Genomic DNA, 16,546 nt, shown 5'->3' with positions numbered 1-16,546 from the left:
ATCATCTTAAAATTAGAGCTAGGCCATCAGGTGTAAAATCAAAAAACACTTTTTCATACAAAGGCTGATGTAAACATGGAAGGCTGGTCATCTTAAGTTTCCAAAACTGAGACTGATACACCTTTATTAGGAAAGAGTATTAAGGGAGATGGAGCAAAGGCATTATTTAATTGAATAGCAGAGCAGGTTTAGGAGCTGAATGGCCTACTCCTGCTCCGGTGTTCCTTTTAAAAACAAAGTTTTTTAGCCTGTTAATAATCATGCATATAGTTAAGTGTTAAAATATGAATAATGGGCAATGAACGTTAGTTAATATGTTAATTTACATAGCTCCCCTGCCATGTCTGCACCTAATTCTCTCTCTCATCAAATTCCCATTTTAAAAGTCTTTACTCTGTTTAGACAAACTGCTTTCAACTAGTCAGTCAGCACCCAGCCACCTGGTAATTAACAACTGGAATAAAAACAGAAAATGCTAGAAATACTCAGCAGGTCCGGCTGCATTTGTGGAGAGAGAAACAGAGGTAACGTTTCAGGTCTGTGATCTTTCATCAGAATCCTGGCATTTAACACTGGGCCAGTGAACTACTTACAGTTGACTAACACATGAAGAGCAGGGCCTGAGGAGACAGAGGGAGGAATGAGAGCAGCAGAGGCCATAGAGGAGAGAAAGTGAGAACAGAAGAGAATACAGATAACTATACAAATTGGATTAGCTGGCAAAATGAAAGGGTACTGAAATATGTGCAAAATAATAGAAAGGAACAACGATACAATAGCTTCTGATGAAAGGCTGTTGACCTGAAACATAACTCTGTTTCTCCCTCCTGGATGTTGCCTGACCTGTTGAGTAGTTCCAGCATTTTCTGTTTTATTTCAAATTTCCAGCATCCACAGTATTTTGCTTTTGTAAGATGCAATAGCTGTTTGGTACAGTTTGCAATGTTGAAATTTTTTTTTAAATTACGGAGTATCAGCTGGGTATATAAGATAATTAAATCAAAAGACATTTGCCTGGACTAAGAACTGATTTGCACAGAATTAACTGGACAGAAGCAGTGTAATTGTGACACAATGCAGTGCATCAAATGCACAGTAAACATACTGGGAGTAATTTTCACCTCGGTGGGGGCAGAAAACAGGCAATCAGTAGAAAAGAAAACAGGATAGGCTATATAACAGGAGGCTGGCCAGTTTTCTGCCCCTACCAAAGTTGAACATTAACAGCACTGTTTTATCATAGAACTTTTAATACAAAAACAACAAATAAGCAGCAAATTAATGACAGTAACGCTTCTGATACTGGCTCTACACCATCAGTATCCCCAGGTCCTGATGGATTTCATCCTAGGGTCATAAAAGAAGTGGCTAATGAGGTAGTAGATGCGGTGTTAATTTTTCAGAATTCGCTAGATTCTGGAAAGGTTCCATCAGACTGGAAAGTAGCAAATATACCCCCTCTATTCAAGAAGGGGGGGGGGGGGGGTGGAGGCAGATAACGGGTAACTGTAGGCCAATTAGCTTGACGTCTATCGTGGGAAAGGTGTTAGAATCCATCATTAAGGAGGTTATAGCTGGGCACTTAGAAAAACTCAAGGTAATTGGGAATAGTCAGCATGGTTTTGTCAAAGGGAAATCATGTTTAACCAATTTGTTGGAGTTCTTTGAAGGAGTGACATGTACTGTGGATAAAGGGGAGCCCGTTGACATACAGTACTTGGATTTCCAGAAGGCATTTGACAAGGTGTCACATAAAAGGTTATTGTGCAAAGAAGGATCTCATAGTGTAGGGGTAACATATTAGCATGGGTAGAAGATTGGCTGGCTGGCAGAAAACAGAGTATGCATAAATGGGTCCTTTTCTTATTGGCAAGATATGATGAGTGCAGTCCCGCAGGGGTCTGTGCTGGGGCCTCAACTTCTTACAATTTATATCAACGACTTAGATGAGGGGAGCGATGGCATGATAGCTAAATTTGCAGATGACACAAAGATAGGTAGGAAAGTATGTTGTGAAGAGGACATAGGGAGGTTGCAGACTGACAGATAGGTTGAGTGAGTGGGCAAAAATTTGGCAGATGGAGTATAATGTGGGAAAACGTGAAGTTGTTCACTTTGGCAGGAAGAATAAAAAAGTAGAGTATTACTTAAATGGAGAATGACTGCAGAATTCTGAGGTGCAGAGGGATCTCGGTGTTCAAATGCATGAGTCACAAGAAGTCAGTATGCAGGTACAGCAAGTAATAAAGAAGGCTAATGGAATGCTATCCTTTATTACGAGAGGAAATAAAAGTAAGGATGTGATGCTTCAGCTTTACAGGGCATTGGTGAGACCACACCTCAAATACTGTGTGCAGTTTTGGTCTCCTTTTTTGAGGAAGGATGTAAATGCGTTGGAGGCGGTTCAGAGGAGGTTTATTAGATTGATACCTGGAATGAGCGGGTTGTCTTATGAGGAAAGGTTAGACAGACTGGGCTTGCTTTCACTGGAGTTTGTAAGAGTGAGGGGGGACTTGATTGAAGTTTCTAAGATCCTGAACAGTGGATGTGGAGAGGATGTTTCCTCTTGTGGGGGAGTCCAGAACTAGGGGGCACTGTTTTAAAATTAGGGGCCGCCCTTTTAGGACAGATATGAGGAGAATTTTTTTCTCTGAGGGTTGTATGACTTTGGAACACTCTGCCTCAGAAGGTGATGTGGGCAGAGGTAGATAGATTCTTGTTAGGCAAGGGAATCAAGGGTTAGCGGGAGTAGATGGGAGTGTGGAATTTGAAACACAAACAGGTCAGCCATTATCTTATTGAATGGCTGAGCAGGCTCGAGGGGCCAAATGGCCTACTTCTGCTCCTAATTCGTATGATCATATGCATCTAATAACCATACACAGTGAACAATACCACACAACTGTCATATCTTATTCTTCTATATATTTAATCTACATGGAGACTGCAGCGTAATGGTAATGTCACTAACCTAATAATCCAGAGACCTGGACTGATGCCCAGGGGATATGGGTTCAAATCCCACCATGGCAGCTGGTGGAGTTTAAATACAATTAATTAATAAAAATCTGCAATTGAAAGCTAGTCTTGGTAATAGTGCCATGAAACTCTCATCGATTGTCTTAAAAACTTATCAGGTTCATTGATGTCCTTTAGGGAAGGAAATTTGCCGTCCTTACCTGGTCTGGACTACATGTGACTCCAGATCCACAGCAATGTAGTTGACTCTTAACTGCCCTCTGAAATGGCCGAGCAAGCCAGTCAGTTATCAAGGGCAATTAGGGATGGGTGACAAATGCTGACTTTGCCAGCGAAGCCCACATACCATGAAAGAATAAAAAAAATTACCCTCTCTTACTTTAAAACTGATATTATTTGTAAAGTTAACTGCACTCTGTGCTGGTCCCACACACTCTCCACTCCTGTGTCTGTTTCTCCATTTCAGCTCTGTATTATTCTTGTGCTTTGGTTCTGCTCTCTTTTCACTCTTCCTGGATCTCTCAGTTGGTTTAAGCTGTGATCTTTTTTGTCACTCCTTTTTGTACTTAATTCCACCAAGCCGACTTGAAAGGCCATCAACCTGAAATGTTAACTGTTTCTCTTTTCAAGGATGCTTCCTGACCTGATTATTTCCAGCATTTCCTTCATTTTTCTCCCATTTGTCATTTCAAACTGCAAACCTTCTTCTGACTTCCTCCTTTCACTCTGCCCAGCAGCTTCTCCACTCCACAATGTCCACCCATCACCACCCAAAATATCCTCTTCCTCTCCAGTAGCCATTACCTATTTCCAAACTAATCACATCTAGAATAAAAAGTGCCTCTTCTCTTCCCCAACAAGGTAACTAAGTATCCCTACATTACCAGTTACATCCTTTGCCCCATTCCACATCATCTAAGATTGAAATTTCACAAAAGCCCTTTACAGTCAAATGGCCTGGATTTACACTCAATCTCAAGTTGAACTATTTTTAAATTGGAATTGCATCAGTTTATACATTACTTCATAGCTGAATAGTATAAACTTGCAATCATCAAACCTTTGATTCATATGTCTCTTTCGCCGGTTCAGCAAAACCTTCATTAATGAGGATTTCCCGGACATTACAGTCAACTTTTGAAGTCTGTATGCTAAGGTCTACACGCAGTATGTTGTGCACAATGGAGAAAACTTTCACAAGTAGTACACAGTTTTTCACCAGGGAGCTGAATCTTCTCCTGGCTTTGGCACTCCACTGATCTCCAAATATCAGAGAATATGCAGAAGGACGCATGTTGCAAACTTGGCATTGAAGGGCCTGAACGGAAGAAAAAACCAGTCTATTACTATTAGAAATATAAGGTCTGACCACTATTGTCAATAATTTTAACTTAGCATCATCATCTTACAGGTGATGTGACAGAAGAAGTTAGTGCCTTAATCAGTCATGTCACTACATGAAATACATGAAAGCTTGTTTCTAATTTAAGGAAAATTTTAGGTTATAAACAGCATTTTTGTCACAGAATTCCCTTTTAAAAGAAAATAAAACCAATAGAAGTTGGCAAACTTAAAAAATAATCAGGATTGAACAGACTGATCTCTGGCCAGGAAACATCAAGAAGCTGGGATTTCTGGGAGAATGAGGTGAGTAATGGCTAATTTGATCAGAAGCAATAATCATTGGGGAACTTAGAATTACATAATTCAATTTTTTTTTAAAATTAGTCACATTCATTGTAGGGCCTCATGCTCAAGCATCTTTTAGTTGCCACCACTCAACAATTCCCTCCAAAACATGCAATTCCAGAAGTGAATGCTGAAAATGAGGTGGGAATCCTGACCTACTCTCCCAACACAGGGATGCTGTCACCAATTTTAACATCCTTTACCACCCAAAGAACATCAACCAAATCAGCACAGATTAGGGATTGAATTTGGTTGGTATTGATCAGCTACTTATTGGATAAACCCACTGAACATCACTCAGCTTTTTAAAAAAACAAACATTGCAACTTATTCACAAAGAGTATCAAACTAATATTGCAGATGAACATTTTCATTTTAGTTCAGTATTAGATGATCATGCCTTCCCTACACAGAATAATTCTGCATGTTTTATCTCTGCATTTATCATGTGAATTGAAATTAAGCATTTCTTTGATTCACAGGGTTTTTTTAAACAAGATTTCCCAATTCAGCACTGTAGTCACAAGAAACAAAAATTACTTGACAAGTAAGGGGATATACTGAACATTCATATGCCTGCACAATTAGACAGACATTCAACTAATGACGGCTGTGGGTAAACTTCAGCTCTGAAATGAGAACTGGCATCCTATTCATCTGCTGTTTACACCCTCATCCATGCCTCTTAACCTCAGATTCAACAATTCAAATGTTTTCCATGTTGGCCCCCCACCTTGCACTCTCCATAAGCTTGAGGATTAAAAACTCTGCTACCTGTACCCTACCACATACCAAGTTCCGTTCACACATCAGTCCTGTGCTCACTGACCTACACTGACTCCCAGTCCAATGAGCCTCAATTTTAGAATTCTCATCCTGGTTTTCAAATCGCTCCATCGTCTTGCCCCTTCCTATCTCTGTCACATCCTCCAACCTCACAACTCTCTAAGATCTCTGCACTCCTGCCATTCTGGTATTTTATGCATCCCCATTGCTCCATCATTGGCAGCCATGCCTTCAGCTGCCTAGGCCCAAAGCTCTGGAATTCCCTCCTTAAATCTCTCTCTCCTCTTCACAGGCTCCGTAAAACCCACCTCCTTGACCAAGCTTTTGGTCACCTGTCTCAACATGGCTCGACATCAAATTTTGTTTGCTAATAGCTCTTGTGCAGCACCCTGGGATGTTTTACTATGTTCTTCTCTTCTTCTTTGGCCTCCTTGTCTCAAGAGACAATGGGTAAGCGCCTAGAGGTGGTCAGTGGTTTGTGAAGCAGCGCCTGGAGTGGCTAAAGGCCAATTCTAGAATGACGGACTCTTCCACAGGTGCTGCAGATAAAATTGGTTGTCAGGGCTGTTACACAGTTGGCTCACGCCTTGCGCTTCTGTCTTTTTTCCTGCCAACAGCTAAGTCTCTTCGACTCGCCACACTTAAGCCACGCCTTTATGGCTGTCCGCCAGCTCTGGCGATTACTGGCCACTGACTCCCACGACTTGTGATCAATGTCACAGGACTTCATGTCGCATTTGCAGACGTCTTTAAAGCGGAGACATGGGCGGCCGGTGGGTCTGATACCAGTGACGAGCTCGCTGTACAATGCCATCTCAGCCATGTTACAGGTGTTGTATAAATGCATGTTGTTGTTCATCACTGGATCCTCATTCTCTAAATCTTCCCTTGTCCACTGTACATTTAGGATGAAATTTATTCAATGACACAAACTTAAATTAAGGAACAATGGATGGCTTAATTGTAATCCTACTTAGTTACTTTCTGAACAAAAGACATTAAATTAACCTGCTGTGCCACCTATACCTGAAAAGGTAGCTCCAGAAGATTATGTGGAACATTCCGTAAGAGATCTGTAGCAACTCTTGCTGTATTTCCATAATCCACAAAGAATACCTGTAAAATATTTCCAGAAACATGTTATACTGTATTACAAAAAAAAACTCCATCACTGCTTAACTCGAAAAAAACTTCAAAAAGCAACAGTGACAACCCGAAAGCAGCCAAAGCCCAAGAGCAACAATGGCCTGGGAACAGAGCAGGATTAAAGGAGCAGCAGCATCCCAAAAATACAACAGCCGCCACCGGATACCACAGTGGGGATAAAATGCCAAGTGACTCCACACCACAAAGAGTCACATGGGTTGAGTACACCAGTAAACTTCAAATTTAATTTAATTACCTATACATTAATACTAGATCAATTAATTAGTCTAAGAACTAAAGTTAATTTAATAATTTATCATAGAATTACAAGCCATGATCAATAAGATCTATGGGATAAAGTTTAAATTAAACAAGGTACAGTAACACTAAAGGGATCCGAATTTTTCAGTTAATTAAAATCTGAGATGTAAAGATAATTTAAGTTAACCTTCCTACAAAATAAGTGATGTCAGCACAAGGGAAGCAGCTGATTGGTGAGTCTATTAATTTGTCTTACGTTTACTTTTGTTACGTCAGTTAATAGTCTAATAAATAGAGGCATGGCAGTACATCTCAGTCTCAGATGTACATCCTGTGCCATGTGGGAATTCTAGGTTGCTTCGTGTGTCCTGGACAACCACATGTGCAGGAAGTGTCATCAGCCAAAGGAGATCGAGCAGCAGCTGATGTCGCTGCGATGCATCAGTAAGGCTGAGAGTTTCGTGGGGGTGGTCACCCCATAGCTTAAGGGTGTGCAGTGTGACTGCTAATCAAGGAAGGCCAGGCAGGTAGTACAACAGTCCGCAGTTCATCTCGCTCTCCAACCAGTAATCAGTTCTGAATACTAGTGTGAATGATGGCTCATCCAGAGAAGGCAGCCAGAGCTATGTCCAAGGCACTGTGGCTGGCTCCACTATACAGAAGGAATATGGGGAATGCAGTTATGATAGGGGATTCTATCATTAGAGGAACAGACAGGCGTTTCTGTGGCTGCAGATGTGAATCCAAGATGGTATGTTGCCTTCCTGGTGCCAGGGTGAAGCATGTCACTGAGCAGTTACAGACCGTTCTGGGGGGAGGGGTGTGATAGATGGGGAAGAGAAAGGTGAACAGCAAGTGGTTGCGTGGTCCACTATTGTAACAACAACATAGGTACAAAGAAAAATCAGTCCTGCAGGCATAGTTTAGGGAGCGAGGAAGGAGACTAGCAAGCAGGACCTCAAAGACTGTAATCTCTGGATTACTCCTGGTGCCATGCACTAGTGAGTATAACAATAGGAGAATAGAACAGATGAATGCATGGCTGGAGAGATGGTGCAGGAAGGAGGGCTTTAGATTCCTCGGGTATTGGGACTTGATCTGGGGAAGGTGGGACCTGTACACGCCAGAGGGGTTGCACCTCAACAGGGCTGGGACCAATGTCTGTGCGGGCTGTTCGCCTGTACTATTGGGGAGGATTCAAAAGGAACTTGGCAGGTTGATGGGAACCAGGATGTAACATTGAAAAGGAAAAACAAGGTGCACAAAGGATTAGGAGAGACAGATAGCACTAGAGTAAGCTATGGTAAGGTATTAAGTCAGGAAAGAGTAAGAGGGAATGCAGTAAGGCCTAAATTGAGTTTACAATCCATGTATGTGAACGCAAGGAGCATGACAGAATCATAGAATGGTTACAGCATAGAAGGATGCCATTCAGCCCATCCTGTCTGTGCTGGCTTTCTGCAAGAGCAGCTCAGCTAGTCCCACAGCCGTGCAAGTTCTTTTCTCTTCAGATCCACTTCCCTTTTGAAAGCCACATTTGAATCTGCCACCACCACTCTCAGACAGTGCACTCCAGATCCTAATGATGCCCTGCATAAATGTTTTGCTTCATGTTGCCTCATTCTTTTGCCAGTCACCTTAAATCAGTGTCCTCTGGTTTTCGACTCTTCGCCAATGGGAACAGTTTCTTTCTATCTACTCTGTCCAGACCCCTCATAATTTTGAGCACCTCCATCAAATCTCCTCTAACCTTCTCTTCTCTAAGGAGAACAGCCCCAGGTGCACCATTCTATCTACGTAAATTGCTCTTCACTGAACTGTATGGCATCCACTGTGCACAAACTCCACTCCAGAAACTTGAGCACAGAAATCAAAAAGACTGACGCCATCAGTGCAGTACTCAAGGTGCGCTGAACTGTCGGAGGTGCCATCTTTCAATGGAGACGTTAAACTGAAGACCTGTCTGCCCTCTCAGGTGGACATAAAGGATCCCATAGTAACTATTTTGAAGAGGAGCAGGGGTGTCCTGGGCCAATATTTATCCCTCAACCAACATCACAAACAGATTATTCGGTTATTATCACAACCGTTTGTGGGATCTTGCTCTGCGTAGATTGGCTACAGATTACCTACAGTACAACAGTGACGACATTTCAAAAAGTACTTCATGGACTGTAAAGTGCTTTGAGATATCGTGAAGTTGGGAAAGGTGCTACAAAAATACAAGTCTTTCGATCAGGCTTGGGCTGCTAGTGCAGAATGCTACAGGGGAATACAATGTCAAGGCAATAACAGAGACCTGGCTCAAAATAGGGCAGGACTGGGTACTAAAGGTTCCTGGAGACAAAGTGATTAGGAAAGATAGGGAAGGAGAGGTGGCAGTATTGATTGGGGATAATATTACAGCGTTGGAGAAAGAGGATGTCCGAGAAGGGTCAAGGACAGAATCTACTTGGCTAGAGCTAAGAAACAATAGAGGTACCATTACATTGCCAGGTGTATTGTATAGGCCACCGACTTGTGGAAAAGATACAAAGAAACAAATTCTCAGGGAAATTACAGAGAGGTACAAAAAGTATAGACTAGTTATAATGGGGATTTTAAATACTCTAAGGTTAAATATTCTAAGGATGTCTTACTGCAGTTATACAGGGCCTTGGTAAGACCACATCTGGAGCATTGTCTGCAGTTTTGGTCTCCTTATCTGAGGAAGGATGTTCTTGCCAAGGAGGGAGTGCAAAGATGATTTACTAGGTTGATTCCTGGGATGGCAGGATTGACATATGAGGAGAGATTGGGTCCACTAGGCCTATATTCACTAGAGTTTAGAAGAATGAGAGGAGATCTCATAGAAACCTATAAAATTCTAACAGGACTAGACAGGCGAGATGAAGGGAGGATGTTCCCGATGGCTGCAGTGTCCAGAACCAGGGGTCACAGTCTCAGGATACGGGGTATGCCATTTAGAACTGAGATGAGGAGGAATTGTGTCACTCAGAGGGTAGTGAACCTGTGGAATTCTCTACCGCAGAAGGCAGTGGAGGCCAAATCATTAAATATTTTCAAGGAGATAGATATATTTCTTAATGCCAAAGGGATTATGGGGAAAAAGCAGGAGCAGGGTACTGAATTAGATGATCAGCCATGATCTTTTTTGAATGGCAGAGCAGACCCAAACAGCCTACTCCTGCTCCTATTTTCTATGTTTCTATAAACTGGGATAGTAATAATGTAAAGGGCGGCTGGGGGGGGGGGGGGGGGGGGAGAGAGGGGGAAAGGCCGCAGATTGGGAAGAGTTTCTGAAGTGTGTTCAGGAGAATTTCCTACTTCAGTATGCTTCCGACCCAACAAGGAAGGAGGCACTGTTGGATCTGGTTCTGGGGAACGAGGCTGATCAAGTAGATCAAGGCCAGGATTTTATTCTGGTAATGGGGGTCTCGACGTCAAGATCTCTGCATTGCCTCTTCTCCAAAAGGCCCACCGAATCTACTTCCAATCAGGCACTTAAGTGGACAGCAGGTGGCCTTCCATAGGATCAAGGATCCTGTCGCCTGAAATCCCACCCTTAGGGAGCTGCCAGCCAATACAACTGAAGGAGCCTCTACCGGAGGCCGAGAAACATCGCTGGACTCAGACCATAGGTAGGTCAGGACAGGAGGAGTCGTGAAGGGGGGTGTGGGAAGAATTGGTAGCAAGGGCAGGAGGGGTGGCTCTCAGTGGGCTCCACCCTTCCCGATGCTGGGTACCTCGATCAGGCACTATGTGCCTTCTAACGAGGGACCCCCCCAACAAGAGCCGGGAAACAGCCTGCACAGTTTTTAGTGCTTTATTTCTCGCGTGGCGACAGGGCTGCCTGCTGCATGGCTGTTAATTGTGTATCAATTGCTTGATAATATGCAGCTGGAGGATGTTAATTGGGGGCTTACTTGAACACTTACTGAGAATGGTGGAAGGTTTGAGTGAGGACCTACATGTTCGTAATCCTTTTACTCTGTACAATAAATGTGAGACTGAGTAAAGATAGGCTCCAGCATTATCCTTCCATAACAAGCTTTCTGGAGTTTAACAATGGCTAATCATGGCTGTGGCAGGAAGAGGCCCTTAATTGGGGTTAATTGCCCAGTTAAGGGCCTCAATTGGCAGTGGGACAGGAAGGCCGTTCACAGGCCTTCCCGCCCCGGACTAAATTTTGGTGGAGGCGTGGTGGTGGTGGGAACCCTCCCTGTCACCATCCCACCCGATTTTATGCTTTCCCCACCCCCAAACCCGCCACAGGGGAAAGCATAAAAACTCCCTGCCCCTAACAAAAGTGTCAGTAGGAGAGCATTTCGGGGCCAGTGATCATGGCATCATAAGGTTTAGGTTACCTATAGAAAAGGACAAGCAGCAATCCAGAGTAAAAATAATTAACTGGGGGAGGGCCAATTTTAGTGGGGTTAGAATGGATCTGGCCCAAGTAAATTGGAGTCAAAGATTGGCAGGCAAAACTGGAACAATGGGCTGCTTTTGGGCATGGGTACGGTCGAAGTACCCTCCTACCAGGGGAAAGGTAGGACAAATAAAGCCAGATCTCCCTGGATGACAAAAGAGATAAAGAGTAAGATGGAGCAGTAAAACAGTGTGTCTGACAGATGTCAAAGCAACAGTGAGGAACAGGCGGAATCTGGAAAGTTCAAAGGGGGACATGAAAAAAGAAATGAGAAGCAAAGACAGCGTATGAGAAGAGACTGGCAGCCAACAAAGGTAATTCAAAAATCTTCTCTAGGTATATAAATAGCAAACAGGTAGTAAAAGGAGGGGTGGGGCCAATTTGGGATCTTAGAGGGAATTTCTGCATGGAAGCAGAGGGCATGGCTGAGGTCCTATATGACTAATTTGCATCTGTTTTTCCCAAGGAAGATGCTGCCAAAGTCATAGTGAACAAGGAGGATTTAGAGCTGCTGGATGGGCTAACAACTCAAAAAGGAAGTATTAAAAAAGGCTGGCAGGGCTCTAAGGGTCCCTTCATGCATGCATATGCGATAAACACACACACACACAAATAGAGACAGAGGAAGATGAAGAATTAAGGGGGAAAGGTTTTAAGTGATGTTGGAATTCAGTTACTGGTTCTGGGTTGGATGTAAAGTCTTTGATTGAAGTCAAGTCTTGCAGTTCACTTTGGGGGCCAGTGCACACTTTCAAACTTGTTTAACAGGTACCAGAATACTGTAGGAGGCTGTTGTCTTGAGGCTCGAGTTACTTTCGTGGGTTCCTGGAACTTTGCATGAGAGAGAGAGAGAGAGGGAGTGCTCCCTTCTTGAAGTTCAATTGTAGTCTCTTCCAAAAACTGTTGTGTGTCAGGCACTATTTAAAAAACCCCAGGTTGGCCAGGTTAGGCATGCGACTTGCTCCTTGTTTGCAGCAGCCTCACCTGCGAGATTTGTGGATTCCTCCAAGCTTACCAGACATACTCAATCAATTGGGGGGGGCGGCGGTGGCTGGGGCTCAATGACTCTCAATGTCTCTTGATCATCACTATTGACAAAACCCATCTGGCTAATTGAATCAGGGAATACTCCCATTGTCTCTCCATGTCAGTGTTCTTTACAATGCAAATGTGCAGCCATGTTTTCAGCCACTGCTCTGTGGTCTTTTTAAACAAGTTATTTCAATGTCCAGAAACAGTTCAAAAATAATGTTCCATAGGACGAAATTAATGCGTCTCATTTTGGCAGATGTAGTTTCCATCACACCTTCACATCCAACGGAATGAAATGCGAAATTAGGGGAGCATTTCATTATAAAAATAGAAAGAGGAGACAATACAGGAAAACTGTATTCAGAAATCTTAAAAATTGTTACAGTTTCCATTTAGAGCAGTGCTGCTTTAAGCTGCCCGTTTTCTTGAGGTGGGTCTGAGATTGTTATGCCCGGCACAAAGGGGTTTGAAGTTTCTTCACCATCAGACTGCAATACGTTGGGAATAGGCATCCCAATAAACATGTGATTTTTGGGGAGGTTTGCAGTTTTCACATTTCCATGACTGCCTAGGGTGCCTTTGTTCCTGCAGGGGTTGGGTTAGATTTAGTTAGCTCCAGTTTGGAGTTCTGCTCATGAGAGTCAGCAGTGGGTGGATCCACACATGTCCTTTTCATGGCCCTGATGAGGGGGCTTTTCCTTTTAGTGGATGGTTGGTTCTTTTTTCTCCTGACTATGGGGGAGTATTCTTAGCTAGTCTTCCCTTTGTCCTCTGGGACACTCCTGCTTGCAGGGATTTGTCCAGATCCTACTGCATTCCCCTGTAGCACACACAAATAGAGACACAGGAAGAGAAAGAATTAAGGAGGAAAGGTTTTAACTAATAGATGGAATTCAGTAACAGGCTGTGGGTTGGATGTAAAATCTGTGATTGAAGTTCAGTCTTGCAGTTCGCACTGGGGACCAGTGCACACCTGCAAACTTGTTTAGCTGGTAAGAGAAGGCTGCACGAGTCCTCTGTCGAGGGAGGGAGAGAGCGAGAGCCAGTAACACTGCAGCCCTGGAGACCACGAGCTTGGTGCCAGGTTTAAGGTCTTTGTTGTCAAACATTCTTTGCCTCAGACGACTGAAGGCTTCTCTGAGTATACGTGCACAAATTATTGAAGGTGACAGGGCATGTTGAGAAAGTGATTAATCAAGCTAATGGGCTCCTGGGCTTTATAAACAGAGACATAGAGTACAAATCGTAGAAGTTATGGTTAGATTGGTGAACCTGGGGTTGCTCTCCTGAAAGAGAAGGTTGAGAGGAAATTTAATAGGGTGTTCAAAATCATGCGTGGTCTGGACAGAGTAAATAGGCACAAACTGTTCCCATTGGCTAAAGGATCTAAAACCAGATTCACCAATTTAAGGTGAATGGCAAAAGAACAAAAGGCGACATGAGGAAAACTTTTTTTACGCTTTGACTGGTTAGGATTTAGAATGCACTGCTGGACAGCATGGTGGAGGCAGATTTAATCATGGCTTTCAAAAGGGAATTGGATAATCACCTGAAGTAGAAAAATTTGCATAGCTACAGGGAAACAGCAGGGGATGGGGATGAACTCAGTTGTTCTTGCAGAGAGCTAGCATGCACACGATGGGCTGAATGACATCCTTCTGCCTCTTATAACTATTCAATGAAAATTGACTTGATTGGGTATCTAGCCAATGAGGTGGGCTGGAGTCCCAGGGGTACAGTCACATAATTCCACCTACTGTGAATGAATGAGTTTCGTTATTTATAGAATCATGGAACAGTTACAGCACAGAAAGCTGCTCTTCAGCCCATCGTCCCTCTGCTCCTGCACCCCATTTACAATTGTACTCTTGAATTTATATCACCTCTCCTCGTTCTTCCTGCCAAAATAAATCACTTCACATTTTTCTACATGAAATTTCAGCTACCACTTGTCTGCCCATTCCATCAGCCTATGTCCTCGTTAAGTTTATCACTATCCTCTTCACAGTTCACAATACTTCCAAGTTTTGTGTCATGTGCAAATTTTAAAATTGTGCCCTTTACACCCAAGTCTAAGTCAATAATATATATCAAGAAAAGCAGGGGTCCCAACACTGACCTCTGGGGAACCCCACTATATACCTTCCTCTAGTTTGAAAAACAACCATTCATAACTACTCTGTTTCCAGTCACTCAGCCAATTTCATATCCATGCTGCCTCTGTCCAGTTTATTCCATGGGCTCTTATCTTGCTGACAAGCCTGTTATGGGGCACCTCATCAAATGCCTTTTGGAAATTCATTTACACATGAACCGCATTGCCCTCATTAACCCTCTCTGCTACCTCCATCAAACAACTCAAGCAAGTTAGTTAAACACTATTTGCCCTTAACAAATACATGTTGGTTTTCCTGAATTAATCCATATTTGTCCAAGTGAGTATTAATTTTTTTCCTGAATTATCATTTCTAAAATTTTTCCTACCACCAATGTTAAACTGACTGGCCTGTAGTTGCTGGGCTTGTCCTTGCACCTGATTTTGCACAAGAGTGTAATATTTGCAATTCTCCACTCCTCTAGCACCACACCTGTGGAAGATTATGGCCATTGCCTCTGCAATTTCCATTCTTACTTACCTCAATATCCTTGGATGCATCTCATCCAGTCATGTTGACTTATCAAGTTTAAGTACAACCAACCTGTCTAATATTGCCTCTATCAATTTTTAGCCCATTCAGCATCTCAACTACCTACTCTTCCAACATGACTTGGACAACATCTTCTTCCTTGGTAAAGACAGATACAAGCTACTCATTTAGTACCTCAGCCATGTCCTCTGCCTCCATGCATAAGTCCCCTTTAAGGTCCCTAATCAACCCACTCCTCCTTTTACCATCCTTTTACTATCTCTGTGTCTACAGAAGATTTTGACCCAGCGACAGTGAAGGAATGGCGACATAGTTCCAAGTCAGGATGGTGTGTGACTTGGAGGGGAACTTGCAGGTGGGAGTGTTCCCATGCATCTGCTGCCCTTGCCCTTCCAGGTGGTTTGGAAGGTGCTGTCTAAGGAGCGTGTTGCTGCAGTGCACCTTGTAGATGGTATACACTGCTGCCACTGTACGTCAGTGGTGGAGGGAGTGAATGTTGGTGGATGGGGTGCCAATCAAGCGGGCTGTTTTGTCCTGGATAGTGTCGAGTTTCTTGAGTGTTGATGGAGCTGAACCCATCCAGGCAAGTGGAGCGTATTCCATCACACTCCTGACTTGTGCCTTGTAGATGGTGGACAGGCTTTGGGGAGTCAGGAGGTGTGTTACGTGCCACAGGATTTCTAGCCTCTGACCTGCTGTAGTAGCCACGGTATTTATATGGCTACTCCAGTTCAGTTTCGAGTCAATGGTAACCCGCAGGATATTCATACCTAATCTGTACTAATGATTTGTCTTTCAACACACCATTAACATATTGTTTGCCTTTGCTCCGTGACCTTTTGGTCAGCTATGTGGCCTGGTCCAATCTGCACCGTCTCCTGTTATCTCTTGCCCCACCCCCACCTCACTTGTTTATAATCTGTGACTTTTCTAATATTTGTCAGTTCCGAAGAAGGGTCACTGACCCGAAACGTTAACTCTGCTTCTCTTTCCACAGATGCTGCCAGACCTGCTGAGTGATTCCAGCATTTCTTGTTTTTGTTTCCCACTTCTGACCTTATGATTGAAGGAAGGTCGTTGATCAAGCAGCTAAAGATTATTGGGCCGAGGACACTACCCTGAGGAACTCCTAAGGAGATGTCTTGGAGCTGAGATGATTGACCTCCAACAACCACAACCATCTTCCTTTGTGCTAAGTACAATTCCAACCAGCGGAGAGTTTTCATGATTCCCATTGACCTCAGTTTTGCTAGGGCTCCTTGATGCCATACTCGGTCAAATGCTGCCTTGATGTCAAGGGCAGTCACTCTCACGTTCAACTCTTTTGTCCATGTTTGAACCAAGGCTGTTATGAGGTCAGGAGCTGAGTGGCCCTGGCGGAACCCAAACTGAGTGTCACTGAGCAGCTTACTACGAAGCAAGTGTCGCTTCATAGCGCTGCTGATGACACCTTCCCATCAGTTCAATGACGACCGAGAGTGGACTGATGGGGCAGTAATTGGCTGCATTGGACTTGTCCTGCTTTTTGTGTACAGGACATACCTGGGCAAATTTCCACATTGCCAAGTAAATGCCA

At 43.5% G+C, this 16,546-nt stretch overlaps 1 protein-coding gene across 1 annotated transcript in view; it reads right to left on the bottom strand.

The window, feature by feature from the left end:
* tdrd9 (tudor domain containing 9) overlaps positions 1-16,546 on the bottom strand; it is a 174,151-nt gene that overhangs the window by 23,153 nt on the left and 134,452 nt on the right. Inside the window, 2 exon segments of the mRNA XM_068038305.1 lie at positions 4,040-4,297; positions 6,481-6,570. Of these exon segments, the coding sequence (XP_067894406.1) occupies positions 4,040-4,297; positions 6,481-6,570 (348 nt within the window).

The sequence above is a fragment of the Heterodontus francisci genome, chromosome 9 (genome assembly GCF_036365525.1).
Source record: "Heterodontus francisci isolate sHetFra1 chromosome 9, sHetFra1.hap1, whole genome shotgun sequence".
NCBI classification, from domain to species: domain Eukaryota; kingdom Metazoa; phylum Chordata; class Chondrichthyes; order Heterodontiformes; family Heterodontidae; genus Heterodontus; species Heterodontus francisci.
This window is presented reverse-complemented; position numbering and strand designations above follow the sequence as displayed.